General features: G+C 57.6%; 4 protein-coding genes across 4 annotated transcripts; all 4 read left to right on the top strand.

Moving 5' to 3' along the window:
• The first annotated feature begins 4 nt into the window (after positions 1 to 4).
• On the top strand, positions 5 to 3,197 carry CTSK (cathepsin K). The gene is made up of 8 exons (XM_072846972.1): positions 5 to 309; positions 1,088 to 1,214; positions 1,373 to 1,495; positions 1,606 to 1,761; positions 1,833 to 2,051; positions 2,140 to 2,305; positions 2,421 to 2,526; positions 2,617 to 3,197. Exons 1-8 carry the CDS (start codon positions 302 to 304, stop codon positions 2,714 to 2,716), a joined length of 1,005 nt encoding a protein of 334 aa, XP_072703073.1. The 5' UTR covers positions 5 to 301; the 3' UTR covers positions 2,717 to 3,197.
• A 741-nt stretch (positions 3,198 to 3,938) lies between these two features.
• On the top strand, positions 3,939 to 8,123 carry LOC140644255 (cathepsin S-like). The gene is made up of 8 exons (XM_072846892.1): positions 3,939 to 3,997; positions 4,385 to 4,519; positions 4,756 to 4,878; positions 5,104 to 5,253; positions 5,330 to 5,554; positions 5,756 to 5,921; positions 6,141 to 6,243; positions 7,316 to 8,123. Exons 2-8 carry the CDS (start codon positions 4,394 to 4,396, stop codon positions 7,413 to 7,415), a joined length of 993 nt encoding a protein of 330 aa, XP_072702993.1. The 5' UTR covers positions 3,939 to 3,997; positions 4,385 to 4,393; the 3' UTR covers positions 7,416 to 8,123.
• Positions 8,124 to 8,325: 202 nt separating this feature from the next.
• Positions 8,326 to 13,391, top strand: LOC140644254 (cathepsin S-like). Its single transcript, XM_072846891.1, has 8 exons — positions 8,326 to 8,640; positions 9,278 to 9,488; positions 9,723 to 9,845; positions 10,412 to 10,561; positions 10,638 to 10,862; positions 11,956 to 12,121; positions 12,363 to 12,465; positions 12,949 to 13,391. The coding sequence occupies exons 2-8, from the start codon at positions 9,363 to 9,365 to the stop codon at positions 13,046 to 13,048; spliced, it is 993 nt and encodes a 330-aa protein (XP_072702992.1). The 5' UTR covers positions 8,326 to 8,640; positions 9,278 to 9,362; the 3' UTR covers positions 13,049 to 13,391.
• Positions 13,392 to 15,775: 2,384 nt separating this feature from the next.
• LOC140644100 (translocon-associated protein subunit beta-like) lies at positions 15,776 to 20,169 on the top strand. The gene is made up of 5 exons (XM_072846609.1): positions 15,776 to 15,856; positions 17,624 to 17,772; positions 18,304 to 18,402; positions 18,689 to 18,810; positions 19,366 to 20,169. Exons 2-4 carry the CDS (start codon positions 17,663 to 17,665, stop codon positions 18,708 to 18,710), a joined length of 231 nt encoding a protein of 76 aa, XP_072702710.1. The 5' UTR covers positions 15,776 to 15,856; positions 17,624 to 17,662; the 3' UTR covers positions 18,711 to 18,810; positions 19,366 to 20,169.
• The last annotated feature ends 7,828 nt before the right edge of the window (positions 20,170 to 27,997 follow it).

Here is a 27,997-nt window from a genome sequence, read left to right as displayed (position 1 = left end):
GCTGGGGCAGGAGGATGTCCCCGGGGCAGGAGGATGTCCCCAGGGTGGGATCCAGAGCCACCAGCCCCTGAGCCAGGGCTGACTCAGCTCTGCCCCGCAGCATCATGTGAAGCTGGGAGGGAGCCGCCGCTGCTGCATCCCCCCCGTCTCCTCCTTCCCTCCAACCCTGTGCAAACCCCGGCGCCTGCCAAAATTTTCCATCTGCCTCTCGACTTCCTCAATCCAGCGGCATAAAAGAGCTGCGGACACGGCACCCGCATCTCCTGGTCCCGGCCTGCACCGTCCTCCCACCGACAGCACGATGCTGGGGTAAGCGGCGTGGGCGAGGGTCCCGTGGGTGGACGGGAGACCCAGCGAGGCCTTGCTGGGGCGGTCGGGTGGCTTTTTCCCCAGGGAAATGCACCCCAGTGGGAGCGGGGGGAAATAGGGTCCCGCGTGGCAGCGTTGGGCCTCTTAGAGGTGCAAGAGGGGAAACTGAGGCACGGAGCATCGAGCGGGGCTGTGGGCTGCAGGCTTGGGCTGCTGTCCCCATTCCTGCTCTGCCCTGGGGGCCTGGGGAGAAAGTGGGTGCGGGGGGGAGTGGGTAAAGCAAGGGAGGGGGCAGGATGCAGGGGTCCCCCCCCTCCCTGCACCCCCTGCTCCGTGCACCCCCAAAACTTGTTTTCCCCGTGGCCTGGGGCCGCCGGAAAGGCGCCAGCGGGGCGGTAATGGGAACCAGCTGTCCCGGCTCATGTGATGCCTGCGCCCGGCCAGCGCTGCCCGCAGCGGGGTCCCGGCCCCGAAACAGGGTGGGGTCCTGGCCCAAAACCAGGGGGGGCTGCTCTGCTGTTAATGGTGGGGGGGGTTCTGGTCTCCCCCAGCCCCTTAGCGGCGTGGGTACGGGGTCCCCGTCCCTCGTGGCTCAATAATGGCGCACGTAGGGTCCCCTACGGCCTTGAGATCAGATGGACGCGGGGTCCTGGCCCCTATAGCCCAGCCCTTGGGCAGGCACGGGGTCCCAGTCCCCTATAGCCCGACGTGGTCGTGGGCACAGGGGCCAGGACCCCGTCCTGCCCTCCCAGGCTCAGTCTATGTCCCCGTTCCGCAGGATGTGGTGGCCCACGCTGCTGGCCCTGCTGGTCCCCACGGCGGTGGCCCAGCTGCACCCCGAGCGGGAGCTGGACGCCCAGTGGGACCTATGGAAGAAAACCTATCGCAAGCAGTACAACGGTGAGGTACGGCAGAGCCCCGCGGGATGGAACCGGCCCCTGGGTATCACTGGGGGGGGCTGGGGACCAGGCTGGGGTTGGTGGCCTTGGGGGCATCCCCACAGTGGTGGTGGGGGCTGTGGGCAGGACCCCTCTGCCCAGCGCCGTCTCGCCCCGTGGCGCAGGCGGACGAGGTGGCACGGAGGCTGATCTGGGAGAAGAACCTCAAGTACATCAACACCCACAACCTGGAGCACGCGCTGGGCGTCCACACCTTCGAGCTGGCCATGAACCACCTGGGTGACATGGTGAGCGTCACCGGGGGGGACAGTAACGGGGTGGGAGAGAGGGGACTGAGCACCCTTGGGTGCCCACCAGCCCCAGGGCTGCACCCATCCACCCCGGGCTCCTTCCCCAGACCAGCGAGGAGGTGGTGAGGATGATGACGGGCTTGAAGGTGCCCCATGGCCGCCCACGTCGCAACGAGACGCTCTATGTCCCCGACTGGACCGAGAGAGCCCCAGCTGCTGTGGACTGGAGGAGGAAAGGCTACGTGACGCCCGTCAAGAACCAGGTAAGCAGGGTGCTCCCCGGGGGTGCCCAGAGTGGGGTGTCACCCCGGTGTCACCCTTCATGTCCCCATAGGGCCAGTGCGGCTCGTGCTGGGCTTTCAGCTCAGTGGGCGCGCTGGAGGGGCAGCTGAAGCGGAAGACGGGGAAGCTGCTCTCCCTCAGCCCCCAAAACCTGGTGGACTGCGTGGCCAACAACAACGGCTGCGGCGGCGGCTACATGACCAACGCCTTCGAGTACGTCCGGCAGAACCGTGGCATCGACTCGGAGGATGCCTACCCCTACGTCGGCCAGGTCTGGGGCTGGGAGGGGGGATAAGGTCTCCTGCTCCCTGACTGCCCTCCCCTCCCCATCTCGCCTTGACCTCGCTGGTCCTACGCAGGATGAGAGCTGCATGTACAGCCCCACCGGCAAGGCGGCCAAGTGCCGCGGCTACCGGGAAATCCCCGAAGGGAACGAGAAGGCTTTGAAGAGGGCCGTGGCCAGGATTGGACCTGTCTCCGTGGGCATCGACGCCAGCCTGCCCTCCTTCCACTTCTACAGCCGGGGTGAGGGGCTCGGGGGGAACCCCCTCTGGTGCCCGTTGGCCGTGGGGCAGCTCGGGGAAACTGAGGCACAGCCGGGTGGCTTATCCCGAGCGTAACTGTCTGCCCTGTCCCCCAGGTGTGTACTATGACGAGAGCTGCAATGCCGAAAACATCAACCACGCGGTGCTGGCGGTGGGCTATGGCACGCAGAAGGGCACCAAGCACTGGATCATCAAGAACAGGTACGGCAGGATGGCGGGGCTGCTTTTCACTGGGTTGGGGTTTGCCGGTGGCTCTGCCGGCAGCTCAGGCTCTGCCTTTTGTCCCCGCAGCTGGGGCGAGGAGTGGGGCAACAAGGGCTACGTCCTCCTGGCGCGCAACATGAACAACGCCTGCGGCATCGCCAACCTCGCCAGCTTCCCCAAGATGTGAGCGCTCCCGGTGTGCTCCCTTCCCGCGCCGCATCCGGCCGCCCTCCCTGCTTCCCCATGTTCAAACTCAGCCTTTTCGCTCCCAATCTCCAAAGCCGACGTCGCTCCGGGGGGATCTTTGCCTCTCCATGAGAAATCTCCCCTGGGAAAGGGGAGAGACCCCCCAGCTGCAGATGAACGGTGCGATGAGCTCCCCCCAGCTCTGTGTTCCCGGGACTCCTTTGCCGTGCCGGCACGGTGTGTGCGCAGTTCTACCTTCCCGCGCTGCAGACACTCGGGGCTGGGTTTGGCCGGCTCCAGAGAGCCTGATCCCTCCAGAGATGCTTGTGCAAACAGGTCCCGCGCCGGCCTCTGCCTCCGGGAGTGCGCGGGGAGTGCCGCAGGTGGAATATCCCCCACAGAGAGCACGGATCTGTCTCCCCCCACCCTGCATCCCAGCGGGGGCTGCAGAGAATGATACGACTTTATTTTTAAAATAAACACGGTTGGGAATAAACGCTCGGGCTGGTTTGCTCTGTGCTGTCCTGACCTCGTGGTGGGATGGGGCTGCAGCGGTGGAGTCGTCCTTCCCTTTCCCAGGGGGGCAGGAGCCGACGGTGAAACGTGGCCGACCCCGGGGCAAAGCGGGGAGAGAAGATGCTGCTGGGGTCTTTTTGCAAAATCCCAGCTGGTTTTGCAGGACCCCTGAAACAGGTTGAAGAAACGTGGGGGGAAGAAGGAGGGGGAAGAAAGCAGAGCAGTGAATAAACAGCTGGCGCAGGCTGCAGCGCCGTGGCTTCGGGGTAAATGTTTGCACCAGGGCTGGGTGGCGTTTTGCAGCCAAAACCCCTGCATCTCCCTAAAAACCCAAACCCAAGCGCTCCTTGTGAAACAAATTGAAAAATGACTGCAGCAAAGCTCAGGGCGAGCCCTAACAGGAAGGGAATGTGATACTTGCTTTAAAAATTCACACACAAAAAGTTTAGACACTTAAAAATAAGGTTTTTTTCCCACTCGTGCCCCTAAGTTTCTTTCTTCCACTCCCACCCGCACACCAAGACGTGGCTGGCGCATGGTCTGGCCGGGTGATGGTGAGGATGCAGGATGCTGGCCAATTCATCGGGGCCTGCCAGGATGCACCATCAGGGTCGTTCAAAAACAGAACGCTGTGAAAAGAAAGTGAAATCGGAGCATTTCCTCATTCGCTGGCTCCTGCTGGCAGCAAGCGGAGGGACCTCCTCGCACCCCCGTGCTGTCCCAGCCTGAGCCGGGCTCCGTGGAAAGCTGCACCGCGGCCGGGCAGGTGAGACATCTCCCTGGGGTGATTTTTGGCTGGAGAACATGCAGAAATGGTCCCTTTGCGCTCGCCTGGGGGACAGAGTTCATCTCTGCTTCCTTGGTGTCCCTTCTCGACTGTTCCTTTTCCTCGAGAGCTGCCGCAGCGATGAAGGCGGAAAGTTGGCAGAGGAAATATTTGGGGATGCACCAAGTTTCCTTAGAAGAGACTTTCCTGGGGGGGTGGCGCTGCAGGTCCATGTGCGGGAAGGGTCTGGGGCCACAGAACATCGCTGTGGGACCGGAGAGAGCTCCTAGCCAAGGCAAAAGGCACAAGGGAGTGGGGGTGGGGGTGGGAATCGGTGGGGAAGTAAAACCCCCAGGCTGGGGTCTGGCACTGCCTCTCCGCTCCCAGCTGAGCGGGATGAAGCTGCTGGCTTCCATCGCCTTCCTGGCCACGCTTGCGGTGGCACTGGGAGACCCCGACCCCGCGCTGGACTGGCACTGGCAGCTCTGGAAGAAAACCTACGGCAAGGAGTATCGCCATGAGGTAGGGGCATCTTGCGGGTGTGGAGATGGCTCGGGGTGCTGCCATGGTGGGTGCTGCTCTGGTATGACCATCCGCTGCATCACGCAGTGGGGAGAAGAGCCGACAGCGCTTCGAAGCGCTGCTGGTTCCCTGGGATGGTTTGGCAGGGGCTCCCGACAACCTTTTGTGGGATAAAATGGGATGAAATGGCTGCGGGGGCTGTTGCTACAACACCACAAGGCTGCGTTTGATTTCAGAAAGAGGAAGGGGACCGGCGTGTGACGTGGGAGAGGAACCTGCGACTCGTGACGCTGCATAATCTGGAGCACTCCCTGGGGCTGCACTCCTACCAGCTGGGCATGAACCACCTGGGAGACATGGTAGGTGCCGGCCACGCTGCGAGGCGCAAGCATGGAGTCACGCGTTTGGTCGAGGGGGATGAAACGTGCCGTGCTGGTGATGCCACAACCGCATGTGTCAGTCCCCGGAGGCTGCAAGGACAAACATGGTCCTTTCGGTGGGGTGGGATGCGTGGATGGATTCGCTCTCCTGTTGTGCAGAGTAAACCTCTGCACGTCGCAAATGCCTCTGCTCCTTCCCACCAGACCAGCGAGGAAGTGGTGGCTTTGTTAACTGGGCTGAACGTTGCTCCTCGGTCAAACCGGACCTCCACGTACCGACCGCAGCCTGGCAGCAAAGTCCCGGACACGGTGGACTGGAGGGAGAAGGGATGCGTCACGGATGTAAAGAACCAGGTTTGAAGCGCTCTCTGTGCATCCCCATGTCTTGGTCCCATGGGGCAGCGTCTGAGCGTCTCTGGGGCTTTTGCAGGGTGCCTGTGGGTCGTGCTGGGCGTTCAGCGCCGTGGGAGCCCTCGAAGCCCAGGTGAAGCTGAAGACGGGGAAGCTGGTGTCTCTGAGCGCCCAGAACCTCGTTGACTGCACCAGGAGCTATGGGAACAAAGGCTGCGGTGGCGGATGGAAAAACAAAGCTTTCCAGTACATCATCGATAACCAAGGGATTGACTCAGATGCGTCCTACCCCTACACGGCTCAAGTAGGCATCAGACCTGGGCACCGCTTAGGTTGGCTCAGCTTAAAACGGAGGAATTAACAGTCCTGTTGCTTCCAGAGGAAATCCACTTTGGAAAACCATGGAGTTGTCTGTTTTGAATGCGAGCATCAATTCTGACTCACATAACGCAGAGCAGGACTCTGCAGGATCTGATGCGTTTTCCCCCTTACTTTCGTTTGCCAGGACGGTGTGTGCCGCTACAACCCGACGGCGCGGGCAGCCACGTGTTCCAGGTACATCGAGCTGCCGCATGGCGATGAAGCCACGCTGAAGGATGCCGTCGCCAACGTGGGACCCATCTCTGTCAGCATTGATGCCAGTCAGCCCACCTTCTTCTTGTACAAAGCTGGTGGGTCTTCCAGGGGATCACAAGAAATGGATGTGCTTTCCTTCCCATGATCCAACTTCCTTAAATATAAATTATTTCAGCTTTGACTTGCATTTAGCTTGTGTTGCCCTCACTCTTGGCGAGAGGCATTGGTGACACCTCCCAAAGAGTGAATTTAATTCCCATTTGGGCAGCGACTTAGGGCAAGTTGTCCAAAGGCTGTTTCCAAACACCTTCCAGGTATCTACAATGACCCGAGCTGCTCTCAGGTGGTGAATCACGCCGTGCTCGTCATCGGCTACGGCTCTTCGGATGGGGACGACTACTGGCTTGTGAAAAACAGGTACAGCAAACCCAGTCGCTGAGCAGCTTTTCCTTTCAGCCTCCGCTCCGAGGGGCACCCTGAAGGTTTCAAAGACATGCCAGCGATGTGCTTTTCGATGCCCATCAGCTTTCTTTAGGTACGTTTAGGGCTCAGCGCCATCGCAAAGGCGGTGTAAAGGGCCCTTGATTAAGCCCTATAAAGCCGAATCGACGTACGTCACCCAAAACGCTCCTGCCTGACTCCTCAGTGCTGGCTCAAAAAATGGGATTTCTGCTCTGCGGGAAACTCCAGGGTTTCCAGCGTTCCTGGATGCTGAGTCATCACAAAGGGCTGGTGCTTCTCGGAGAGCGAAACTGAGCTGGTTTGATTTGGGGACACGCCAGTGAACCCCCTCCTTCGGCCAGTTTGGAGGATGATTGCAGCCGGGCTGCCCCTTGCACTAAAATGTATTTGTGAACATGTTTTTCACTGTTTAAAATGCAGAACAAGAAGAAACGAAGTGTCGAAATAAGAGTCCTGCTCGGACAGACACATCTCTGGAAAAAAAACAAGCTGCGGTGTCAGCAAAGCTACATTCAGCAACTGAAAACCATTATCTTTTTTAAAAACAACAACAAAAAAACCCCAACTGTGGGCAATTTTGTCAACAAAGCTCCTTTATCCTCGTGTCAGAGCTGGGCTGAAACCCACCAGTTTCCTCCTCTGTCTCTCATCTCTGGCCTTAGTAGGATTAAAAAAAAAAATTAATGTATTTTTAATATGCAAAACTACTTTATACACCTTTATCTGGTATTTCCCTGGTGGTTTTGACTCACTGTAGCACATAGAAAATAATTCATTTTCCTCTGCTCCCCCCTAGAAGAGTTAATGGCAGTAAAATCTGGCAGGGAAGCAGTCACGAGGTTCAGCCTTTTTGGCCAAAAGATGAGAATTTGGCTATTCCTGTGGCTGCTGGGGAGGAAGCACGAGTTGAAAAAAAATTAAAAAAAAAAAAAAAGGCAGGGAGAGAAAAAAGTGAGGGTGAGGGGTGGTACGGAAGGAGGCAGTTACCTCCCGTTGTCTAATTTTTGCTTCTTCCTTCTTCCAAAAGTTGGGGTGTGCATTTTGGTGACCAGGGCTACATCCGGATGGCGAGGAACCGTGGAAATCGCTGCGGGATTGCCAGCTACGGTGCTTACCCCCAGATCTAGAGGGTTCCCTGCTTCAGGACGAGCTCTTGAGATGCCACCACTCACCCTGCTGATCTCGAGTGTGCCTGGCTCTACTCCAACCTTCCCTCCGTGAGGAATCCCGTTGCATTTCTACAGATAAGCAGCAGAAATTAGGAGCGATCGCAGTTGGCTCTTTCAAGTGTCTCGTCAAGTACGGCCATCTCATTCACCCTCCCCAGGAACTTATCCACTAATAAGGGATAATCTGTTGGGAATTATTTCAGCTATTTAGGTGGAGGGCTCTCTGTTGTCATTGCTAACTCTTGCAATCTCCGGCAGCTTTTTAGAAAATGGCTCAGCTGCATCTTCAAAGCTCTTGAGACAGTTTGGTTCCCTCCTTTTCTCCTAGAAGACAGTTTCTTACAGCCATTTTATGTCCCATGGTGCTTCGTAGTGGTGAGAAATGCACCCTCCTGCCTGGCTGACCTTTGTGGGAACCCGGAGGATGCCCCGACTGGAGGCTGGAACGTGATTTCCAGGCAGCCGGAGACTTTGCTTGACTGCGTTTTCAGCCTGACTGCGATGTAACGTGCATTAAATGTGGCCCCTGCTGCCCATGCAGCACTGAGGCTGGCCAGCTCAGCTCCATCCCATGACTGTGTTTAAACCATGTCTTCCCATCTGTGCTACGCCACCAAAAGTGAATAAATGTGATTTTTTTTTTTTTTCTCTAAGAGCTGGCTTTAGTCTGGTTGGTACACTGCTGAGGTGAGATGGGAGCTCAGGTCTACCCAGTCCAAACCAGTAGCAAGGCTCCGTGCATGACCTCACCGTGCTCTTAGCTCAGCACCAAATCACAAAAATGCAAAAATCGTATCGGAGGAGTGTGACTCCTGTTCCTGCCCACTGGCCCCACAAGCTACATAAACCACTGTGAGAGCCTTGCCATTAATTTTTGGGGTGCTGGAAATAGGAAGCTCTCAGCTGCAATCATTTTCTGATGGTATTGAGGGTCCTACTTCAAATAACCGCATGACTGGCACAGCAAGCCCAGCTCCCTGCTAAGAGAAAATGAAATCAAAGCATTTCCTCATTTCCTGACTCGTGATTTGTCTGACGAGTTGCAGCTGCCGTGTGCTGGAGGTCCTGGGCGTCCTGGTGGTGGGGACGTGCTGGATTTGTCCCTGGCATCCCCCCTACCCCATACACGTGCACTGCTGGGGAGCTGAAGATTGGTGCTCGCCACCAGAAGCAGCCTTTTCAGGTACGTTGGGTGCTTTTGTATTTTAAAAGCCCTCTGGGAGGACTGAGCTTTGAGGAAGTAAAGCTGAAGGAACAATATTTTTATACTGACTCTGACTCCATCTTCTCTCTAATCTCCTCCAAGCCCGCTCTGGGTAGTTGAATTGTACAGAGTAGCCCATCCGCAGGAGCTGGTGAACATCAGCTGGATGAAAATAGGATTTTTTTTTTTTTTTTTTTGCTTTTTAAGGTGCTGGAAAACACAGGTTTGTCAAAACAGCCACTTGACCAGGCGATGTGTAAGCCTCCTTCGGGGAGAGTTTCTCGGGCAGGGTGGAACCGTGAGACAAGGCGCGTGTCTGGATGTGTCCCTGCATGTTGGTGTCCACATGGGAAGGGGTTGGATCCGGCAGACTTCTCCCCCTGAGGGAAGTTTCTGAGTCCTGGATGGGATTTCTCTTCCCACCTCGCAGGGGTTGGGGGTACGCAGCAGGCGAGCGGAGCAGGCAGTGCCGCTGTGGGGTGTTTGTCTGGGCAGGTAGGACAGGAGCTGTTGGCATCACCTAGTGTAGAAACCCCATGAAGGGCATGCCAGGGAGTCCAGGTCAGGGATGTCATCACCGTTCTGCCTCCCTTACCAAACCGGATTTGTCACTAAGGGGTCAAGCACGGCTCCGGCTCTGAGCCCTCGGCTCCCAGCGTGTGTGCTGCGTCGATCCGACTCCCCGCTCCCAGCTGAGCGGGATGAAGCTGCTGGCTTCCATCGCCTTCCTGGCCACGCTTGCGGTGGCACTGGGACACCCCGACCCCACGCTGGACTGGCACTGGCAGCTCTGGAAGAAAACCTACGGCAAGGAGTATCGCCATGAGGTAGGGGCATCTTGTGGGTGTGGAGATGGCTCGGGGTGCTGCCATGGTGGGTGCTGCTCTGGTATGACCATCCGCTGCATCACGCAGCGGGGAGAAGAGCCGACCGCTTCGAAGCGCTGCTGGTTCCCTGGGATGGTTTGGCAGGGGCTCCCGACAATCTTTTGTGGGATAAAATGGGATGAAATGGCTGCGGGGGCTGTTGCTACAACACCACAAGGCTGCGTTTGATTTCAGAAAGAGGAAGGGGACCGGCGTGTGACGTGGGAGAGGAACCTGCGACTCGTGACGCTGCATAATCTGGAGCACTCCCTGGGGCTGCACTCCTACCAGCTGGGCATGAACCACCTGGGAGACATGGTAGGTGCTGGCCGCACTGCTGAGAAGGGGCTTGTCTTTGTCTCTAATCACCTGCGAAGTTGATTGAACAAGGAATATAAGTGGGTCAGGGGTGGAAAACTCCCAACAACCCTTCTCGGCCCAACCTCTTCTTGTGGACTGTGGCAGCCTTGGACAAACTGCTCAGACATTCCTGTGCTCAACCTACCAGCATGAGGCAATCTGGTGTGAGGAAATAACTCCTTCTTAATGCAGAATTTGGGGTGCGTGGACCTGGTCCTGGTCATTATATGTATTTGCAAATCATCCCTCTTCAATGTCCCAAGGTTGTGGTGGTGTTTAATGAAACATACCAGCTTCTAGGGATTTTTGGTACTGGAGTTAAGCTTTATATTTTCTTTTTCTTGTCCTTTCCAATGAACAGCTAGAAATTAAATGTAAAAAATAAAAAGCCAAGGACTCCACAAACCTGCTACCTCTTGCAGCTCAGACTGTTCAAGGGAAATCCCCCTCCACCTCCAACACACCCAGTGTAGGACTTACCAGAGACAAGGAGATCATGAGCCGGTGTTTTCTTTTCCCACCAGACCAGCGAGGAAGTGGCGGCTTTGTTAACTGGGCTGAACGTTGCTCCTCGGTCAAACCGGACCTCCACGTACCGACTGCACCTTGGCAGCAAAGTCCCGGACACGGTGGACTGGAGGGAGAAGGGATGCGTCACGGATGTAAAGAACCAGGTTTGAAGCGCTCTCTGTGCATCCCCATGTCTTGGTCCCATGGGGCAGCGTCTGAGCGTCTCTGGGGCTTTTGCAGGGTGCCTGTGGGTCGTGCTGGGCGTTCAGCGCCGTGGGAGCCCTCGAAGCCCAGGTGAAGCTGAAGACGGGGAAGCTGGTGTCTCTGAGTGCCCAGAACCTCGTTGACTGCTCCATGATGTACGGGAACAAAGGCTGCAGTGGAGGTTTCATGACCAAAGCTTTCCAGTACATCATTGACAACGAAGGGATTGACTCGGATGATTCCTACCCCTACACGGCTCAGGTAGGCATCAGACCTAGACAGCATGTGAAATCTGCAGAAAAACACATGAGCATGGAAGCAACACGGGCATTCGTTCTGCTCTCCTGAGTAGACACCTTTCTCCTCCTCTCCCACTGCTTTCCCTCTGTCTTGGTTTCCACCAGTCTTGTGTCATCTTCTCAGCCTTTGCAGCTGATTCTTTCAAACTCAGGGGAGGGACCTTTAGACTTTTTTTTTCTCATAGGTGAATGACTGGACTGGGAGCCAGAATTTCTACATGTTTATTTCTGTCCTACATCAATTATTAGGCAACATACTACACCGAAGGGAAAAATGGGAGAGGAGTCCTGAGTCCTGTTCTCAGCGCTCTGTATTGTTCCGTCTTCCATAGTTTTAAAATGGGATATTGATATTTCTACTATATCAGTGGGCGGAGGTTTCCAGTCAATGATGTTCATACAACTGTTGTTAAAAGTTGCCTGTAACAGATGCTGTATGACTGCTGAAAGGTCATAAGGAAAGAGCCATAAGAAAATAAAGATCCTAATGCTGAGAGTCTTGATGGCCAGAGACAAAGAGATGCCCTGGAATGACCTTGTGTCTTGAAAACAGGTCAAAGTAACAGCAGTTTAGTCCAAGAAAGAAAAGTGGAATATAAGTCTTCAAACATGCATAGGGCAGCTACAGAGACGAAAGACACTGTTCTCTGTGTCCAGAGGGAGAATGAGAAGCCTTAGGCTTAATTTGCAATAGAAGAAATTTAGGTTAAACATGAGTCTTCTGATGGGAAGAATGAGGAAGCAAGGACAGTTTCTCTAGGGAAGTGGCAGAAGTATTGTCATCACAATTTTCTAGAAAAAAGGCAGAGAATTCTGTTGAAATAGTTTGGCTGCTCTTGGTGTGGGGAAGTAACATGGACAAGATGGTCTCTTCAGGTCCTTCCAGCCATCCTTTCTGTAATCCTGTGTATACAAAAATGGTGGTCAAAGAAAAGTGAAGAACGGGGTAGCACAGGGTGAAAGAGGGCTGACAGAAAACACGTACCTGAAAGTCTTGAGATGTTCCTCATGGATTCTTCACACTCCTCTTCTCAACTCCTCCTTGTTCCCACCAGAACGGGACATGTCAATACAATGCTTCCACACGAGCCGCCACTTGCTCCAAGTACGTTGAGCTCCCATATGCCGATGAAGCAGCCCTGAAAGATGCTGTAGCCAACATCGGGCCAGTCTCTGTCGCCATTGACGCCACCCAGCCCACCTTCTTCTTGTACAGGTCAGGTATGTTCTTTTACCCTGGAGACCACCTTCACAGTCTTCTGTGTCTCTCTGCATGTAAAGCTTATGAAATTCGGTGGAATTTGGCAAGTTGGGGCTTAATTCCCGAATTAAGGCATCAATATGACAAAACCTAAGATAGCAGCGTTAGTGACTATGCTGAAGGTTGAATTCAGTCCCACTGACGACTCAGAGACGAGGTCTTGTGGTCTGATGACATGCTTCCAAGCTCCTTTTCTTCCAGGCGTGTATGATGACCCCCGGTGCACACAGGAGGTGAATCATGCAGTGCTCGTGATCGGCTACGGCACCCTGAATGATAAGGATTACTGGCTTGTGAAAAACAGGTAGAGGCATGACCGTATATCACTGAACTCTCGCTATCTATATGCTCACTACCTATAGGGATAGGCTTCTCCTAGGTAACCTCCCACTGCTCAAACTGACATCCTCATGATTTTATAACGACTGATATTTATACAGATGAGAGGGAGATCAGTTGGGTGCTTGTGCAATGGGGGTTGTTACAGAGCTTAAAGTTGGTATTGGTCCTTAAACTATGCCCTAAGGATTTGTGCTTAGCCATGTCAAAGCATCTTTATGTCATCCTAGCAGTGTGAAGGAACTTTAAATGCATTTAAAATACACTTACACCCACCTTAAGTTCTCTTTATGTTGATGAGTGTTGTCGTAACTTAATAGGGGATTAGAAATCCCATGAAGCAGTTAATGAAAACACTTCAGTGCCATGATGTTAATACAGCTGCCGCTTCACTTACAGAAAAAGGAATTTAATTTTTCTCATGTCTGTTTGTTTCCTCTCCCAAAAGTTGGGGCGTGCGCTTTGGTGACGAGGGCTATATCCGCATGTCAAGAAACCACGCGAACCATTGCGGGATCGCCAGTTATGCCTCTTACCCGGTAATATAGATGGACCCTGTGCTTCAGAGAGGACTCCTGAGGCTTCGGTTAAACTACTGATGCTACACTTGCATGGATCTACTGACTTCAAGAATAATTTTTCTGGCTCTGTGGACAAAGTCCTGTTAGATCCGCCTGTCTTACAGGCTGGGAGGGAGTCCTTTGCGTGGGAGGATTTTGGAATATGATTCACAGGCACCTAGTGACTTCTTTTTGGCGAAAAATTTTTTTTCAGAGTAAATTTGCGATACCTACAGTTATAATGGAGATCATGTTTTCCTCCCTCCAGTTTAGCATTGAGTACTGCTACGATCACACAGATATCATTTAATCTCTGTGTGATGTTGATGAAATCGCATAATTTCTTTGAAAAAATAAAAAAATTCAGTTTCACTGTCCAAAAATCCTCTACTTTGTCTCTAGAGGCAGGAATGGGTGGCAGAGGGAATTCCAGCTGGTACTTTCTCACCTGGCAGTGCTCCTCCATGTAAGGACCTCTCACAAAACCTCTCCACAAATGATGTTTCTCTCCAAACGATGTCTATGATTTTGGAATGGAGGATATAGACCATCGCACCGCTGCCAAAAGTGTGGGGAGAGAAAGTAGCTGATATCCGTGGTTTCACGTTGATGTAAGTTCTCATTATGATGATATCAAAATATAAATGCTGCCACCGGCACTTCAGCTCCATCGCACCCACACAACACAACCCATCATCAAACACAACGCTTGTTTCCAACAGGGACGGCAAAACCAGTTCTGAAGGAAAAAGGTTTTCACGTTAAACCTTTTGGTTGAGATTGCAAGTTCACCAACCCTTTAACTTTATGTATTTACTATAGGCTTTAAAAAACGGCTTGTAGTTTTTAAGTTGGGCGCTGTGCTGGCCTGAGGTGCCACTGCCACCTTGGGGTAGACGGGGGAATTGAAGAAGTCTCCGTCTGCAAGGTGACATTTGAGAATGCGCACATCACATCATCAAAATTATCACGTATTGGCCTTTGCAGTTGTGTTTGGGCTCTCCAGATAGGTCATTGCTGGGTTTTTTTAACCCTTTTGCCAAAGCTTTGCTCACTCTTCAAACCCTCCCGACTAAAGAGATCTCCTTTCCAAGCATGGAGATCTCTGTAGACCACTGAGCACCTACAGCTCCAGCTCTGTCCTTGGAAGGGGATCAAAACCCATCATATCTTCAGCAAAAACATCAACCAGCCAAGAGCTGATGGGCCAAGACCCTCATGCAATGAAGGAAAAAAAAAAAATTGACTTAACACAAACATACAATCTGGGGGGCCCTGGGAAGGTACTGGGGCCATGGGAGGGTTCTCACAGGTACTGGGTAGATATAGGTGGCACTGGGAGGGTCTTGAGTGGCTCTTGGGGGTCCTGAAGAGTTTTAGGGTGTACTTGGGTGCTCAGCAGGGTGACTGGGAGGTTCTGGGGTGCTCTGGGGTGTTCTGGAGGCTTGGGGAGGGCTTGGGGGTGCTCTGAGGGCACACTGGGGGCACTTGGAAGGTCCTTGAGGGCTTTGGAGGATATGGGGGGGGGCTCTGGGAGTGTATTTGGGATATTGGGAGGACCTTGGGGGCTCTGGTGAGTCCTGGGAGGCTCTGGGAAGGTCTTGGAAGATACTGAGGGGGCTTTGATGAGGGTGCTGGAGAAAGCTGGAGGGTCCTGGGTGGCTCTGTGGCATACTAGGGCTATGGGGGGGGGAGGGTCCTGGGGGACTTTTGAGGGTATTGGGGATCTGGGAAGGTATTGGGGGCACTAGAAGGGTCCTGGGGGTTTAGGTGGGTACTGGACAGTGCTGGTGGGTCCCTCCTCAGACTTTCTTTGCTTGCCAGAGCACTCGTTTTGTCCTCTGTGCTAATTAGGATGCCTCTATTCAGTCCCTCGACCTATGAGAACTGATTTTCTCTGCTCAGATCCCTTCTCAAGTTCTTCTTTTCTTCCCCAAGCTTTCTATTGTCTCTGTAACGGCCTTAGGACCCTCTGAGTTCCCTCACAAGTCATTCTCTGGCTTTCCTTGTGCCCCAGAGGTCTCTGTGTGCCTTTTACTCTGTCTGAGACCCCTGTTTTGGTCTTTGAGCCCCTCTAGAACTTTTAACCCAAGTCCAAAACAGAGCCCAGGACCGACACGGATCCCCAGCTACGGCTCCCACACAAAAGGGGCCAGGACTGAAAGCTTTTTGCAGCAGTCGCCTTTCCTTGGCAGCCCCTTCTAAGCCCCCAAACACTGGGGCTCTTCGCTTTCTCTCTCCAAACCCTAACCTTCACCCTACCCCTAACCCTAGACAGAGCCCAGGAAGGAGACAGAACCCCATCCATTGCTCCCATGCAAAAGCAGCCAGGACTAAAACCTTCCAGCAGCCCTCACCTTTCCACACCAGCCGCTTCACAGCCACACAAACACTGGGATTCTGCCCTTTCTCTCACAAAAACCCTAGCCCTCACCCCAAATCCAACCCAACCTTTCGAAAGGCCACAGCGAAGCCCAGCAAAGATCCCAGGGCTCTCTGGAGGGCAGCAGGGCCCCTTGCAGGCCAGGGTAGAGCAGTATATTTTTTAATTAAAGGTGGCGTTTGCAGATACCTCTACTCCAGGTCAACCCCTCTCTAGCTTAAGTGAAGGCCCAGGGCGAGAAGGAGGGCAGGGGCGGTGGCACACTCTGCGCATGCGCGGAGTCCCTCGATGGGCGAAGAACTACATTTCCCAGCGTGCCTCGGGGGGTGTGGTATGGCAGCGGCGGTCACTTCCGGTCACCGGGGACTTCTGGTAGCCGGTGCCTGGGCTCAGTGTTCCGCCGGGCGGAGACGGTGAGGGGCGACTGGGAGGGGGATCTGGGGGCAAGGGAGGCCTGGAGGGGTGGCAGGGGGATCTGTGGGGCAGGGGAGGGCCTGCGGAGGGGAGAGCTGGGGGTTCTGTGGGGCAGGGGAGGGCCTGCGGAGGGGAGAGCTGGGGGCCTGTGGGGCAGGGGAGGGCCTGCGGAGGGGAGAGCTGGGGGGCCTGTGGGGCAGGGGAGGGCCTGCGGAGGGGAGAGCTGGGGGTCTGTGGGGCAGGGGAGGGCCTGCGGAGGGGAGAGCTGGGGGGCCTGTGGGGCAGGGGAGGGCCTGCGGAGGGGAGAGCTGGGGGTCTGTGGGGCAGGGGAGGGCCTGCGGAGGGGAGAGCTGGGGGGGCCTGTGGGGCAGGGGAGGGCCTGCGGAGGGGAGAGCTGGGGGTTCTGTGGGGCAGGGGAGGGCCTGCGGAGGGGAGAGCTGGGGGGCCTGTGGGGCAGGGGAGGGCCTGCGGAGGGGAGAGCTGGGGGGCCTGTGGGGCAGGGGAGGGCCTGCGGAGGGGAGAGCTGGGGGGCCTGTGGGGCAGGGGAGGGCCTGCGGAGGGGAGAGCTGGGGGGCCTGTGGGGCAGGGGAGGGCCTGCGGAGGGGAGAGCTGGGGGCCTGTGGGGCAGGGGAGGGCCTGCGGAGGGGAGAGCTGGGGGGCCTGTGGGGCAGGGGAGGGCCTGCGGAGGGGAGAGCTGGGGGTCTGTGGGGCAGGGGAGGGCCTGCGGAGGGGAGAGCTGGGGGTCTGTGGGGCAGGGGAGGGCCTGTGGAGGGGCTGGGGCTGGGGGGTTCTGGAATGGAGCAGGTTCATGGAGGGGGAGCCCTGGGAGGGGTCTGTGGGGGTCAGAGAGGTCCCGGGGGGTGGGGGTGGGGCTGTACTGGGAGCGGGCTTTGTGGGGATGCGGGGGACCAGGCAGGGTCTGCTCCCGAAGCTCTGGGGGGGTCACTGAGCTGGGGCAGCACTGGTGTCTGGGCCCTGGGTCCCCTGCAGACAGCAGTCGGTGAAACAGGGGGGTTCTTTGGTTTGCGGGGAGCCCTCCGGGCTGCGTGGGTCTGTAGGAGCAGCCCGGGGTGGAAACGCTGGCGTGAAAACCGTGGCAGGGGAACACTGAGGGGAAGGAAGGGTCCCCTGGCATAGAGAGTGGGGGCTCTGACACCTCAGCATATATAGGTAGCCTATATAACGAGGTGCGGTGTCCTCGTCTTCTCTGTGAGGCAGCTCCGGAGATGCTGGGCTCAGGGAAATAAGGACACGTGGCCCGAAGCAGGGAGTTCGGGGAGAGAAAGGCCGCCGGTGGGAGTTGGTAGTCCCTCGGTGGCTGGGAATAAGAGCTCGTGCTTTCTGAGAATACAGGGAATTTGGTGGGGAGAAGAAGCAGCTCTGTTTTGTCAGAGGTGGCACAGGCAGTGATGGAAAGCTGCCGTCCTTCACTCTGCCGCTTCAGTGATAGGAGAGATACCCGTTGGGGCTGTGAAAAGGGAGACAACCATCTTTTCTGCCGTGCCTGCCAACCGACGCCGTTGCTGTGCCGTTACCTGTGCGCTTTCCAGCAAGAACGTCGGTGTCTGAGGGGCAGCGGCAGAGCTGTGTGCTGCCAGGGCTGTTTCTCCCTGCTCTGTGATATCCCTTATCAATATTGCTGCGAGGTACACGGCTCTTCGTGTCTTGCTGCACGTGAAGGCTTGAATTGTCTCATTTAGCGTCCCATTTGCATTCTCTTTGCAATAAAATCATCAACGATACTCCATTTTTCTTTTTGCTTCTAGGTGAGGCTCCTGATTCTCGCTGCGTTTGCCCTGTTCTGCATGGCCCGCTGCCAGGAAGGGGCCAGGCTCCTGGCCTCCAAATCACTATTAAACGGATATGCTGTGGAGGACCGGACTCTGCAGTACGTCATCTGCGCTGCTGGCTCCAGGTAAGCTTTGTCTCACGCTCACCAGGAGCAAATCTCCACGCGTGTGTGTGTCTGCGGGGTTTGAGGCTGTTTCTAGGCTCCGTGGTGTGCTGTTATCTTTGCTCCCCCTAGGCCTGAGCTCACCACCAGTGCTTGAAGATCCGACCCTGCGATTTGCCTTTTCCTTCCCGTTCCTTTGTCCCTGCTTTCGCTGTTTCCTGCTTTCACCTCGTGGCTGCTCTAGCTGCGTGGCGCAGTTCCTCGTGTTTCATCTTGTGATGTTCCCCTCCCCATGCACACAGACGCTCTTTCTTGGCTTTGTGAGCTTTTCTGACATCCAGTTTCCTGACTTTTTGCAGCTTCTCTCAGCTTTGACTTCCTCTTCCTGCAATCTTGTAATACACCTTGACTCTCCTCCCCATCTCGGTGCCTTTTTATGTTTCAAAAGTCAGTTCTTCCAGCTGTTAATTGTCAGTATGGAGCTGCCATCGCTCTATGGCTCAGTTAGTGAGTAGAATACCAAATCTGAGACTCTTTCTTTCTTGAGTTCAGTGCTGCCTTAAATACGGAGCCGTCGGATGATTCTTCACCCTCAGAGGATTTTGGCGTCGTCTCTGGGATGTTCAATGTCCAGTGGCTCCGGATCGCTCGGTATCTTCTCATGTTTTGAAATTTCTCCCCTCCCAATGCTCGTTCTTACCCCTGAACGTCCTGCAGCTCTGCTGTCCTCATTCATTGTCACCGGGATTCCGGATCCTGGGCAGGGTGTTGTGGGGAAGGAGGAGCAGCGGGATCTGCCTTGGGTGGGTCTGGATGTCTGTAATGCCAGAGGACTGGGATCTGTTGGCAGGACTGACTTTGGCACCTGATTCGATTCTCTTCTTTACCCATCTCCTTACTTTCCTTCCTTTGACAAAATGCAACTGTTTTCCTTAAGTTACAGATCTCGGAGTGAGTGATGTGTCCCACGCTGCGACTCTGCCGCCTCGTGAAGCTGGTTCCTTCAACTTCACCTCTGCTACCATGACATACCTGGCACAGGAGGTTGGGCAAGTGGTGGTGAGTGATTTGATTTGACAGTTCGTGCAACTGTTGGACATCAGATACGCCTGGCTGTGCTCTTTAAGCTTGTTAGGAGATGATGCATGCCACTGCACTCTTATACTGCACGTGCTGTTGCAAGAAGGAAAGGTGGCAAATACTATCCTCCTCTTCCTCCCCTTTTTTAGGTTGGTTTTGTGAGTGCTCCTGGGCAGGGAGGAATCCTGGCTCAGCGTGAGTTTGACAGGAGGTTCTCGCCTTGCTTCGTAAGCATCTTCCAATTAATAATTGAAATTACACCGCAGCAATCATGCAACCCAGCACAGTGCCCGTTTGTGGTGCCTTGGGTTTGTACTACAGTCACCTGAAAAACTCCAGCATGGGTTGTAGTTAACCTGTGTCGGTTGTCCAGAGAAAATATCACAGAAAGAGCAGTTTCCATCCCAGCTACCTCTGTGAAGAAGCTGGCACTGTGGGATTTGGGCCAGAAGCTTTGGGAGTGGAAGATCGGATGGTTATAACTCAGCTGCGTGTGGTTTGTTCTGAATTCTTTCTAACAGTTTCTCCTTCCAGCTGGACTGGGCAGCTTTCAGTGTGATCACCATCGGGGTGCTCCTGCTGTGGGACTTGAGCAAGAGAAAATACGATGCCCCCAAAGAGAAGTGAGCAAAGCCAAATGCCACCAGCACCCCAGAGCTCAGGAGAGAGCAAACGTTAACCCACCCAGCACTGCAGCTGTGTTTGGATCAGCAACAGCCTGCAAAAGCACTGCCTGGGCTACGCTTCAGCCCTGTCGCTTCAGTGGCAGTGGCGTGTTGCCTTCTCCCTTAAAAAAAAGGAAGAAAAAACACTAAAAAGCCCACAACCAACCCCCCTTGTTTGCGTATTCAGAGCAGAACCCCCTTGCTCTGTTGCAGATAAGTGCCGGTGCGGCTGTGACACGAATGCGTTAACACCCAGCGCGGTTTATTTGTGGGGGTGCAGCTCTGCAGCATTTCTGGCATCTGTGCTGCCTCCCAGACTCCGTTCCGCCAAGTGGACCTCTGCCTGCTGCCGTCTTCTCGAACCCTGTACATCTTGGGGGGACCCCCTCCTCCGGGTGCTGCCCGCCTTGCCGAAACACCTGCGGGAAGGAGCTCTACCTAGTGCTGATAACAAACCTCCTTTTGCCAGAGGCTTGCTGGAGCTCCTCTGCTAGGCGGGGCACGAGAAGCCCCATTGTATTTCAGTGTGCTGCGTTGTTTGGGGTTTATTCTTTTTTTTCTTCCTGGTTGCTCTGTCGAGGTGTGTTGGGGCTTTGTAATAAAACAAACACCATGGAAGAAGCCTGCTTTTCTTTTTACCGGGAGGGCCTGGAGGCACCTGGCTGCCTCCAAGAGCAGCTAAAAGGCATACAGTCAGGAAAATAAATCAGTACGTTACTCCGTCGGTAAAATAAGTGGAAGAATGAGAGCAGGGGGAACGTGTGGGGAGCAGAAATCGCTTCGCCAGGTTCATTCCTCTGTTCTCCGAGGGGCTGGTACCTCGCACCAGCTTTCCTGACAGCCCCAAGCACTAGTATAAGGTTTCTCTTCACCGCCATAAATAAATGATAGCGTGGCTGCCTGTCGGGCATGGATTTGTGCTTTTTCTCTGGAGGAGATAGTGGCATAGCGATGACGTGGCTCAGGGGACCCACACGGGGTGAGAGGGGGTTATTTCTGCCCCAAGATTCGGGCGAGGGCTCCGTGGTGGCTCGTGGCTGGGCTCCCGTGGCACCATATAGCCCGGTCTGGCCGCGCGTCGGACCCCGCTCACCAGCACGGTGGTGGCAGCCGAGAATTTCGTGTTGGTGGATAGAAATCGCGGGCCGTGCTGGAACGAACACTGTGCCTTTGTTACCAGAACAATGTTTCCAAGCCGGGATTCCTCACCCCCTCGCCCCAACCTTCGCTGCCACCAGTTGCACCCTTTGTTTTGCCTGGCGAGTGTCGTAACTGGCAGGATTAGGGAGACAGTCGCTGTTTGATGCTCGAGAAACTCTCTCTGAAGGGTGCAGGGGCTTTGTGCTAACAGGTCTGACTGTTGCAGCCCACTCGGATGTGCCCGGCAGCGGAGATTTCCTCGCCAGGCTGAGAGGTAAGGCTGCTCCCGCTGCAAAATGGTTCCTGCCTGTTTTGGCAGCCGCCCCGGCTGCACCCTCTGATCTGCGGGCAGAAAAGGGTGAAGGTAACCAACGCCGGTTACCAGCCGCGCTCTGGTTCGGGCTTTTGAGGGTAGGCTGGGGAGGTTTTGGTGGGAGAGTGACGTAAAGAGGAGTTGTCTGTGTTGTATCTTTAATAGTGGTGCTCTTCTCTGAGCCTCGAATTGTGCTAGCGCTGGAAACACTGGGCATGGATGTGTCTGATGCTGGTGTATTATGGTAGAGCTTCAGAGCTGGAGCTGTGAGCTAGCCCCATAGCATTAGCCAGGATGAGAGCCCTGAGGAACCAGAAAACCCTTGAAAATATTTATAGCATTTTGGAGTTTCAGGTCCTCCTTGCCTGCAGAGCCTCAGGTGCTTGAAAACCAGGAGCCGAAATGGCTGCTGAGCTCCCGTGCAGCCCCAAAACCAGCGCGTGAGCTGGGGAAGGGCTCGTTCCCTGATCCCGAGCTGGGGATAGTAGTCCGACTAAAATCCTGATGGTTTCAGAAAAAACTCTGGAGCTTGTTCTGCAGCCCGGCCGCTGCGGTTTCTCTCCCCGCGGGGCAGGGCACGACCGAGCTGTGCCAGCTCTGGACCTGAGTAGGTAGGCGTCACCTCCTGGCACCGCTCTCCCGAAAGCTGTGCAAAGGTCCCCGGTGCCACCTGTTTATTTAAAACAAACGCGTTCCTCGCAGGCTAAATCTTTAGCCTGAGGAATATCGAGCAGAGAGACGGTGCCACGGGCAGGCTGGCTCTGGGGTGGGGGACCGGGGACGTGCCTGCGGCAGCGCAGCCCGGCCAGCGCGCGGCGAGAGGGCATTTATTTATTTTCCTTGATTTTCTGCTGAACGGGTACTTCGTGTGACAGCGGCGCTGGGACAACTCGAACAAAGACTGCGGGAGCTTTTCACAACCTCCAGGCCGCTTCTGGCAGATGGGGATTAAACGCGCCGGGGTGTTTATTGCTCGCAGGTGCCTCTCGCGCGGGAACGGTTTGCTCCGTCTGCGGCCGCTTCGTTTCATGGTGGCTTTTCCCAGGAAATGAAATCCCTCCGGGATCCGGATGTGCTGGATTTGTCCAAGGTGCGTAATCCCGGGTTCAGCCCCACGGCAGTGGGGAGCAGACCGGGTTCAGCCCGACGGCAGACGGTGCTGCGTGGGCAGCGTGACGCTGCTCTGAGCTTGAGTCGCCTCTGCTTTTCCTGCCCTTATCGCAGCTTGTGGGTGCCCTGCTCCCCACCCTGACCAGCTCTCTGCACCCACATCGGACGCTTAAAGCTCAGCCCTGAGCCGCCAGCAAGTTGTGCAGGGTTGGAAAAGTGCGGCTGCGCCGTGCCAAAGCTACCCGGGGGCGGGAAGTCCCCACCTTTGGGCGATGGGGAAACTGAGGCACGGAGTAATGCTCCTTGCCCTGCGGTGCCTTGAGCTTGCCCAGCTCCTGCCTGTTGCTACAACCTGCGACGGATTATCCGTACCTCCCGCCGGCTGCCACGGGAAGGGCTCCCGGGAGCCAGGAAGGGGCAGTTCAGACCCCTAAGGCTGTTCTTGCACCCGAAAAACTGACGGAGTGGGAAGTAGGAGGGCTGCTCTGTGCCGAGCACGCAGCCCGGCGCAGAGCTGCAGCTGATGGGTAAGGGAGGAGAGAAATGGGGAGCAAGGGCGAATTTGGGGTGCACCATGAGGACCGGGGTATGAGGACCTGTCCGTCTGTCCGCGGGCAGGGAGGGGAGCAGAGGATCCGCAGGGCAAAGGGTTAACGGGGAAAAGGATCTGATTTGCCCAGTGGTTCCTGGTTTATTTTGTGTGTGAGAGAGGCAGGGACGAGGGGGAGGAGGAGGAGGAGAGCCTCGGCTGGGGAGCTGGAGTAGGGCTGGTACCCGCTACCGGGACCCGGCTCCCACGGGGCCCGCCCGCCGCCCGCTGACAGGTACGTCCCTGGCAGCCCGGGGGTGACCTGGGGGGTGACCTGGGCCACCCAGGAGCCACCGACCCCACTCGTGGGTTCTGCAGCACCCATCTCGCCCGCTGCCACTGTCCCCTTTGTCCCACCGAGCCGCTCGCTGGCACCTTTCCTGCCCTTTGCCCTGTGCTATGGCTGCACCCGTGGGACCACGGGATGGGACGCCTGGGTCCCCCCTTCCGCGCTCCCTCCCTGGTGCTGACGGGGTTTGGCCCAAAGGTCGCTGTCGTGACTCTCGAGCCGGTCGCTCATCCCTCCGGTCCTCAGTTTTCCTGTCTAGTGGTGGTGGCCGGCACGAGCATCCTCCAGCCGCCTAGAAAGCCGGTGGCCAGCAGCTAATCCTTGCCGGTGCTGGGGAATCCGGCTCTCTGGAAAGAAATTGGGGGCAACGTGCTGACACCCATGTCCTGCCTGGTGCAGGGACGGGTTCACCCTCCGCCTGCTCCTCTGGATCTTCGGCAGAGGATGGACCCCTCCGTGGCATCGTGTCGGAGTGGCTTTTAGGAGGAAGACCTTGCCTCTTGCTTCCTCCCCTGGGAGCCGTGACTCTGGCCTGGCACTTGCTGCTTCGGCTGGGTCCAAAGTGCTGGCAGAGCTGCCTGGAAGCGCAGGCTGGGTGTGCTGTGGCACCCGGTGCCCGCCAGCCCACCTGGCACCCAGGGTGTCTGGGGACATGTCCCCAGGAGCCGGCGCTGGCGTGGGGCTGGAGGAGCTCGGGGCCGTCCCAACCCCTATCCACGCACTCCAGTGATGAGCGTTGGCCGTTCTCAGCGTGGAGCAGAGGGGCTGCGTAGGGGCATCTCCCCCAAGTCCCTGTCCCCTGGCTGGGCTGAGCCATCGTGCCGCGGTCCCCGCACTCCATCCGGGAGCCGAAGCCCGTCGGCGAGCGCAGCCTGCGGGTAATGCGATCCCCAGCCTCCTTGCTGCTCTCCAGCTGGCGCTCACCGACATTTTGGGGGGATTGAAATACAAACATGGACCTTAAGGCCAGCTCGGTGCTGGGCTTTTAGCGCTGCGGGGAGGAGCCCATCTCTTGCCGATGCATCCGGGCACCAAGCGGGTAACGCTGCGGTGCCCTGCCCGGGAGAGCCGTGCCGGTGGGAAGCTGCCGCCGGTGTCCCAGTGCCGACGGGCAGTGAATGGGGTGGGTTCGACTCGCTGGGGCAGAGGGGTGCACCCCGGGGCGCTGCGGCAGACCGGAGGGAGCAAGCAATGGCAGGGGCTGCTGGGGCTGGAGGGTGGCCCGCGGGGTTGGGATTTGATTTGGGGGACGCTGCTCAGCCGCGATGCTGCTCCGGAATCCCGACCCTTGTCCTGCCAGCTCCCCGCTCAGGAGGTTGGGTTTACACCCCGAGATCCCCAGCGGTTTTCTGGCACTAAACCGGGAAGCTCCTGGGCATCCAGGTTGCTTTTCTGGGCGCCGACACCTGTACGAGTCTGGGAGCCCCTGAATCACCAGGTCGCCTTGTGTTCTTTTGGGGAGAGCCACGCTTAGGGACGCTATCTTTGCTATTTATTTATTCTTCTGTATTTATGGCAAAGCTGTTCACTTGTTCTGGTCTGGTCCTGGGCAGATCGAAGGAAAGTGAGGGTTTTTTATCAGCTGACTGGGCCGGGAATGTGAAAACAGGAAAGTGGCTGAGCTCATCCCATTTCCCTCCCTGTCCCAAGTGGGGCTGGCTGGGGGGAGGAGAGCTGCCCACTGGGCTCGACCGCAGCAGGGTGAGTCGGGGCTGGGCAATGCCAGGGGAGGCTGCGCCAGCCCCGGGGGACGCCTCGGGCACCGGCATGGCCACCGGTGTCGGGATTTTGGGATTATGGGCAGGTGTGGGCAGCGTGGACCGGAGCAGTGGGCTGGATCACAGGGATCGGGGCGCTCCGCTGGGGTTTGCAGCCCTGGCTCCATCTTGCTAACGGCAGCAGGAGAAGGGGGTTTTGCTTAACCGGGGCGGGGGGGATAACCTGGTCCAGACAGGGCCAGCAACGCTGCACTGGTGCTGCCGCAAGATGGAGGGACTGGGCGTGATGGGGAGCCGGGTTTGGGGGGGCTAAAAGCTTCACCCCGCAGTGGCCTTTCTTTAAGGGCTTTCGTAGCTGCTTGGTGTGGGCAGCCCGGGCGTCTCGGGGGTGTCGGGATGCTTGGGGGCTTTCTGAGCCTGGTGTGGCCTTTCGGGGAGGGGCACGGCCAGGCTGAAACCTCCCCGGGTCCCATCCTGCTGCCGTGCTGGGACCAGCACGTGCAGGGGCCAGATGCCACCAGCCTAAACCCAGGTCCCCAAGCAACTGCAAAGCAACCTGAGCATCCTCTCCCGAGGCTCAGCTGCTCCGGGGGGGGATGTATCCCCCCAGGGAGGTGGAAATTTGGAGGGTTTGTGCCCAGGCGGATGGGCTGCATCCTTGCGGGGTCACACTGGGGCGGTGGGACCCCATCACTGCTCAGCCCCCTCGGCCGAGCTGGCGAGGAGCCGCTCTCATCCCAGCCAAATTCCTGGGCGCTTAATGAGTAACCGGCAGCGAGGTGCGGGGCCGTGCTCGGCCTCGAGTGGGTGTTCCTGTGTGTTCCTGCCAGCCGCGGCCCCCCCGGCCGTGTTTGTGCAGGGCTGGGGGCCGGGGGGCCAGGAACCCTCTCCATCGCGGCACCGGTGCCGCAGGGTCGGGGGGCCCCGCAAGGTCAGCGCGGGGGGGGGGACGCGACCGGGAAGGGCAGCTCCTCTTTATGGCCATCATAAGCTTTACGGGCTGTTCAAAGCTCCGAGAGCAGCCGTAAAAGCAATCTGGGGGAGCTAGGGAGGTCTGCAGAGCTCAGCTGAGACCCCCCCCAACTCATTTCATGCCCTGGGCTGGCCACCCCCGACGCCTCCGCTCCTCCCTCCCGCAGCATCTGGCCCTGAGGGCAGCATGGACGGTCCCGACATCTTCCTGGGTCCCTGCGAAGGTGCCCTCTGCGGGGTCCCGGGTCAGAAACGTCGCTGCATGTCGGCCCTGGAGCCTGTCACCGCACCCAGCCCCAGCGCCAAGGCCAGCTGGGAGGAGGAGGAGGAAGATCAGGATGAAGACCGCTTTCAGGGGGTCCCGTTGCGGCGATCCTGCGCCCTCCGGACCTCCATCCGCTCCTGGGACCCCTTCCGCCGGCACAGCTGGGAGCCGGGCAAGGAGCTGCGTGGGGTCCCCGGCTACGACCAGCTCAGGTAGCAGTGACCTGCCCCGTGTCCCCGTCCCAGCCCTGCGGCCATCCCCTCGTCCGTGCCCTCGCGCTGCTGCTCCCGAGCCCCCCGATCCGGGGGTCGGGGTCCTCCGTGCAGCATCCCGGGGATGAGCATCCCTTGCCCTGACCCAGCGGGGATGCCACGAAAGCCGGGTGCTCACCCCACGGGGATGGGGGTCCCGGTTTGGTGGTGTGTCCCCCCCCCTCCAGCTCAGGGTCCCCCTCTCCCTGCCACAGCGTGAGTCTCAAAGGGCTGAGCCCCGATGACATCGACTCCAGCGCGGAGCAGCTGGACGGGCTGGGGCGGCACCGGCGGGATCCCCGGCGAGCCCCCCTCGTCCACAGCAACGATGACCTGGAGTCCCTGCTCTCCCAGGATGAGGAGGACGAGGCCGATGTGCAGCGGGCACAGGTAGGAGCCTCCTCCTCCTGCCACCCCAGGGTGCCCCATCCCACAGCACCCACCTCCTCCTGCAGCCGGGGGATGGACTCAGGGGCTGAGCCTGGGTGAGGGCAGGGCACCCGGGGAGAGGGGACCATGATGGGTGCTCAGGAAAGCCCCATCCTGGGTGGCTTTGCCACCATCCTGGGACTGGGATGCTCCTGCCCGAGCTGTGTTACCCTCTGGGAGCACTCTGGGAGCAGCTTCATTTTTGGGGGATCAACGGCAGGGAGGGGAAAATAGATGGGCCACGAGCCTGGGGACCAGCCGGCAGCGGTACGAGTCGGGGTGCACCATCCTGGGGACCCGCGGCTGCCCTGTGCCACCCGCCAGGCCCCAGCAAAGGGCAGGTAGAGGGTGGCAGGGACAGGAGCCGGTGGCCCCGGTGCCAACCCCATCACCGCTGGCAGGAGGATGCACGGAGGCTGCCGGCGTCCCGGGCCAGGCAGAGCGCCGGCGGCTGCGCCCTCTCCAAATCGGCATCGCTCAGCATCATCGACAGCTTCCCCGACACAGACGGTGAGGAGTGGCACGCGTGTCCCCCCCGGGCAGGACCGGGGCGATGGCCCCCACACTGCACCCCCCCGCGCTGCATCCCCGTCCCTGCTCAAACCTCCCTAATAACGACCCAAAATCAATGCCGCTGCCGCCAAAGTTAATTATTTCTCATCCCCCCCGTGGCAGCCTGGACCGCGGCAGACGCTTCACCAACCAAAAGAGCCAGCTTCTCTCGCCGCGCTTTGGCCCCTCTTTTAATTCACCTTTCTTTTGCCGTTACAGAAATTTCCCCCTTCGCCTCCCAGCAGAGCCTGGTCAATGGGTGAGTCGGGGTGGGGGGACGCAGCCCCGGGGCTGGGGGTGCAGGTCGTACCCCTGTGCCGGGCTGTGACCAAGGCAGCTCAGGGACCAGAGAGCCCCCAGGGGAGGTTTAGAGATGAAAATATTGGCCCAAATAGGGATTTTTTTTTAAATTTTTTTTTGCTTGCTTGTGGCTGCAGAGAGGGGACAGGGCGGCTGCGTGCGAGGGGGTCAAGCTGAGACCCGACACAACTCACTCACTCCCAGCATCGGGGTCCGCAGGAGCAAACCCCCAGGGACCAGCAGGCTGGGGGGGACGGCGTGTGTCCCCCCAGTCCCCCGGATGCCCAGCCCCGCTCCCGGCAGGGCATTGTGCCGGCGGCACGGGGCCCCCTCCGTCCCCAGCGCCTGTCACAGCCCATTCCCATCCTCATTAGGGTGCTTGTTCCCGGGCATCGTCGCGCCCGGGCTGGCTGGGAGCCCCGCGGGGGACGAGCGAGGACAGGGACAGGGACAAGCTGGTCCCCAACCACCGTGCCAAAAAGGATGGTGCTGCGTGGCCCCCGCGCCCCGCAGCCGTCCCCCCCGTGTCCCCAGGGATGGGTTGGGAGCAGGGCTTGTCCCCCACCCTTGAGG

Source organism: Ciconia boyciana, chromosome 26 (genome assembly GCF_034638445.1).
Source record: "Ciconia boyciana chromosome 26, ASM3463844v1, whole genome shotgun sequence".
Taxonomy (NCBI): Eukaryota; Metazoa; Chordata; class Aves; order Ciconiiformes; family Ciconiidae; genus Ciconia; species Ciconia boyciana.
The sequence above is the reverse complement of the archived record's forward strand: the minus strand, read 5'-3'. Positions and strand labels throughout refer to the sequence as shown.

What these genes read in the sequence shown, in the direction of transcription:
- CTSK (XM_072846972.1), top strand. An exon ending in TGAACCACCTGGGTGACATG is followed by an intron (nt 1,496 to 1,605) that starts GTGAGCGTCACC and finishes CTCCTTCCCCAG; the next exon opens with ACCAGCGAGGAGGTGGTGAG. An exon ending in CACTGGATCATCAAGAACAG is followed by an intron (nt 2,527 to 2,616) that starts GTACGGCAGGAT and finishes TTGTCCCCGCAG; the next exon opens with CTGGGGCGAGGAGTGGGGCA.
- LOC140644100 (XM_072846609.1), top strand. Translation starts at nt 17,663, where the DNA reads ATGGCCCGCTGCCAGGAAGGGGCCAGGCTCCTGGCCTCCAAATCACTA. An exon ending in ATCTGCGCTGCTGGCTCCAG is followed by an intron (nt 17,773 to 18,303) that starts GTAAGCTTTGTC and finishes TCTTGAGTTCAG; the next exon opens with TGCTGCCTTAAATACGGAGC. An exon ending in CAGTGGCTCCGGATCGCTCG is followed by an intron (nt 18,403 to 18,688) that starts GTATCTTCTCAT and finishes GTTTTCCTTAAG; the next exon opens with TTACAGATCTCGGAGTGAGT.
- LOC140644254 (XM_072846891.1), top strand. Translation starts at nt 9,363, where the DNA reads ATGAAGCTGCTGGCTTCCATCGCCTTCCTGGCCACGCTTGCGGTGGCA. An exon ending in CCTACCCCTACACGGCTCAG is followed by an intron (nt 10,863 to 11,955) that starts GTAGGCATCAGA and finishes TGTTCCCACCAG; the next exon opens with AACGGGACATGTCAATACAA. An exon ending in TACTGGCTTGTGAAAAACAG is followed by an intron (nt 12,466 to 12,948) that starts GTAGAGGCATGA and finishes CTCTCCCAAAAG; the next exon opens with TTGGGGCGTGCGCTTTGGTG.
- LOC140644255 (XM_072846892.1), top strand. Translation starts at nt 4,394, where the DNA reads ATGAAGCTGCTGGCTTCCATCGCCTTCCTGGCCACGCTTGCGGTGGCA. An exon ending in CCTACCCCTACACGGCTCAA is followed by an intron (nt 5,555 to 5,755) that starts GTAGGCATCAGA and finishes TTCGTTTGCCAG; the next exon opens with GACGGTGTGTGCCGCTACAA. An exon ending in CTTCTTCTTGTACAAAGCTG is followed by an intron (nt 5,922 to 6,140) that starts GTGGGTCTTCCA and finishes AACACCTTCCAG; the next exon opens with GTATCTACAATGACCCGAGC.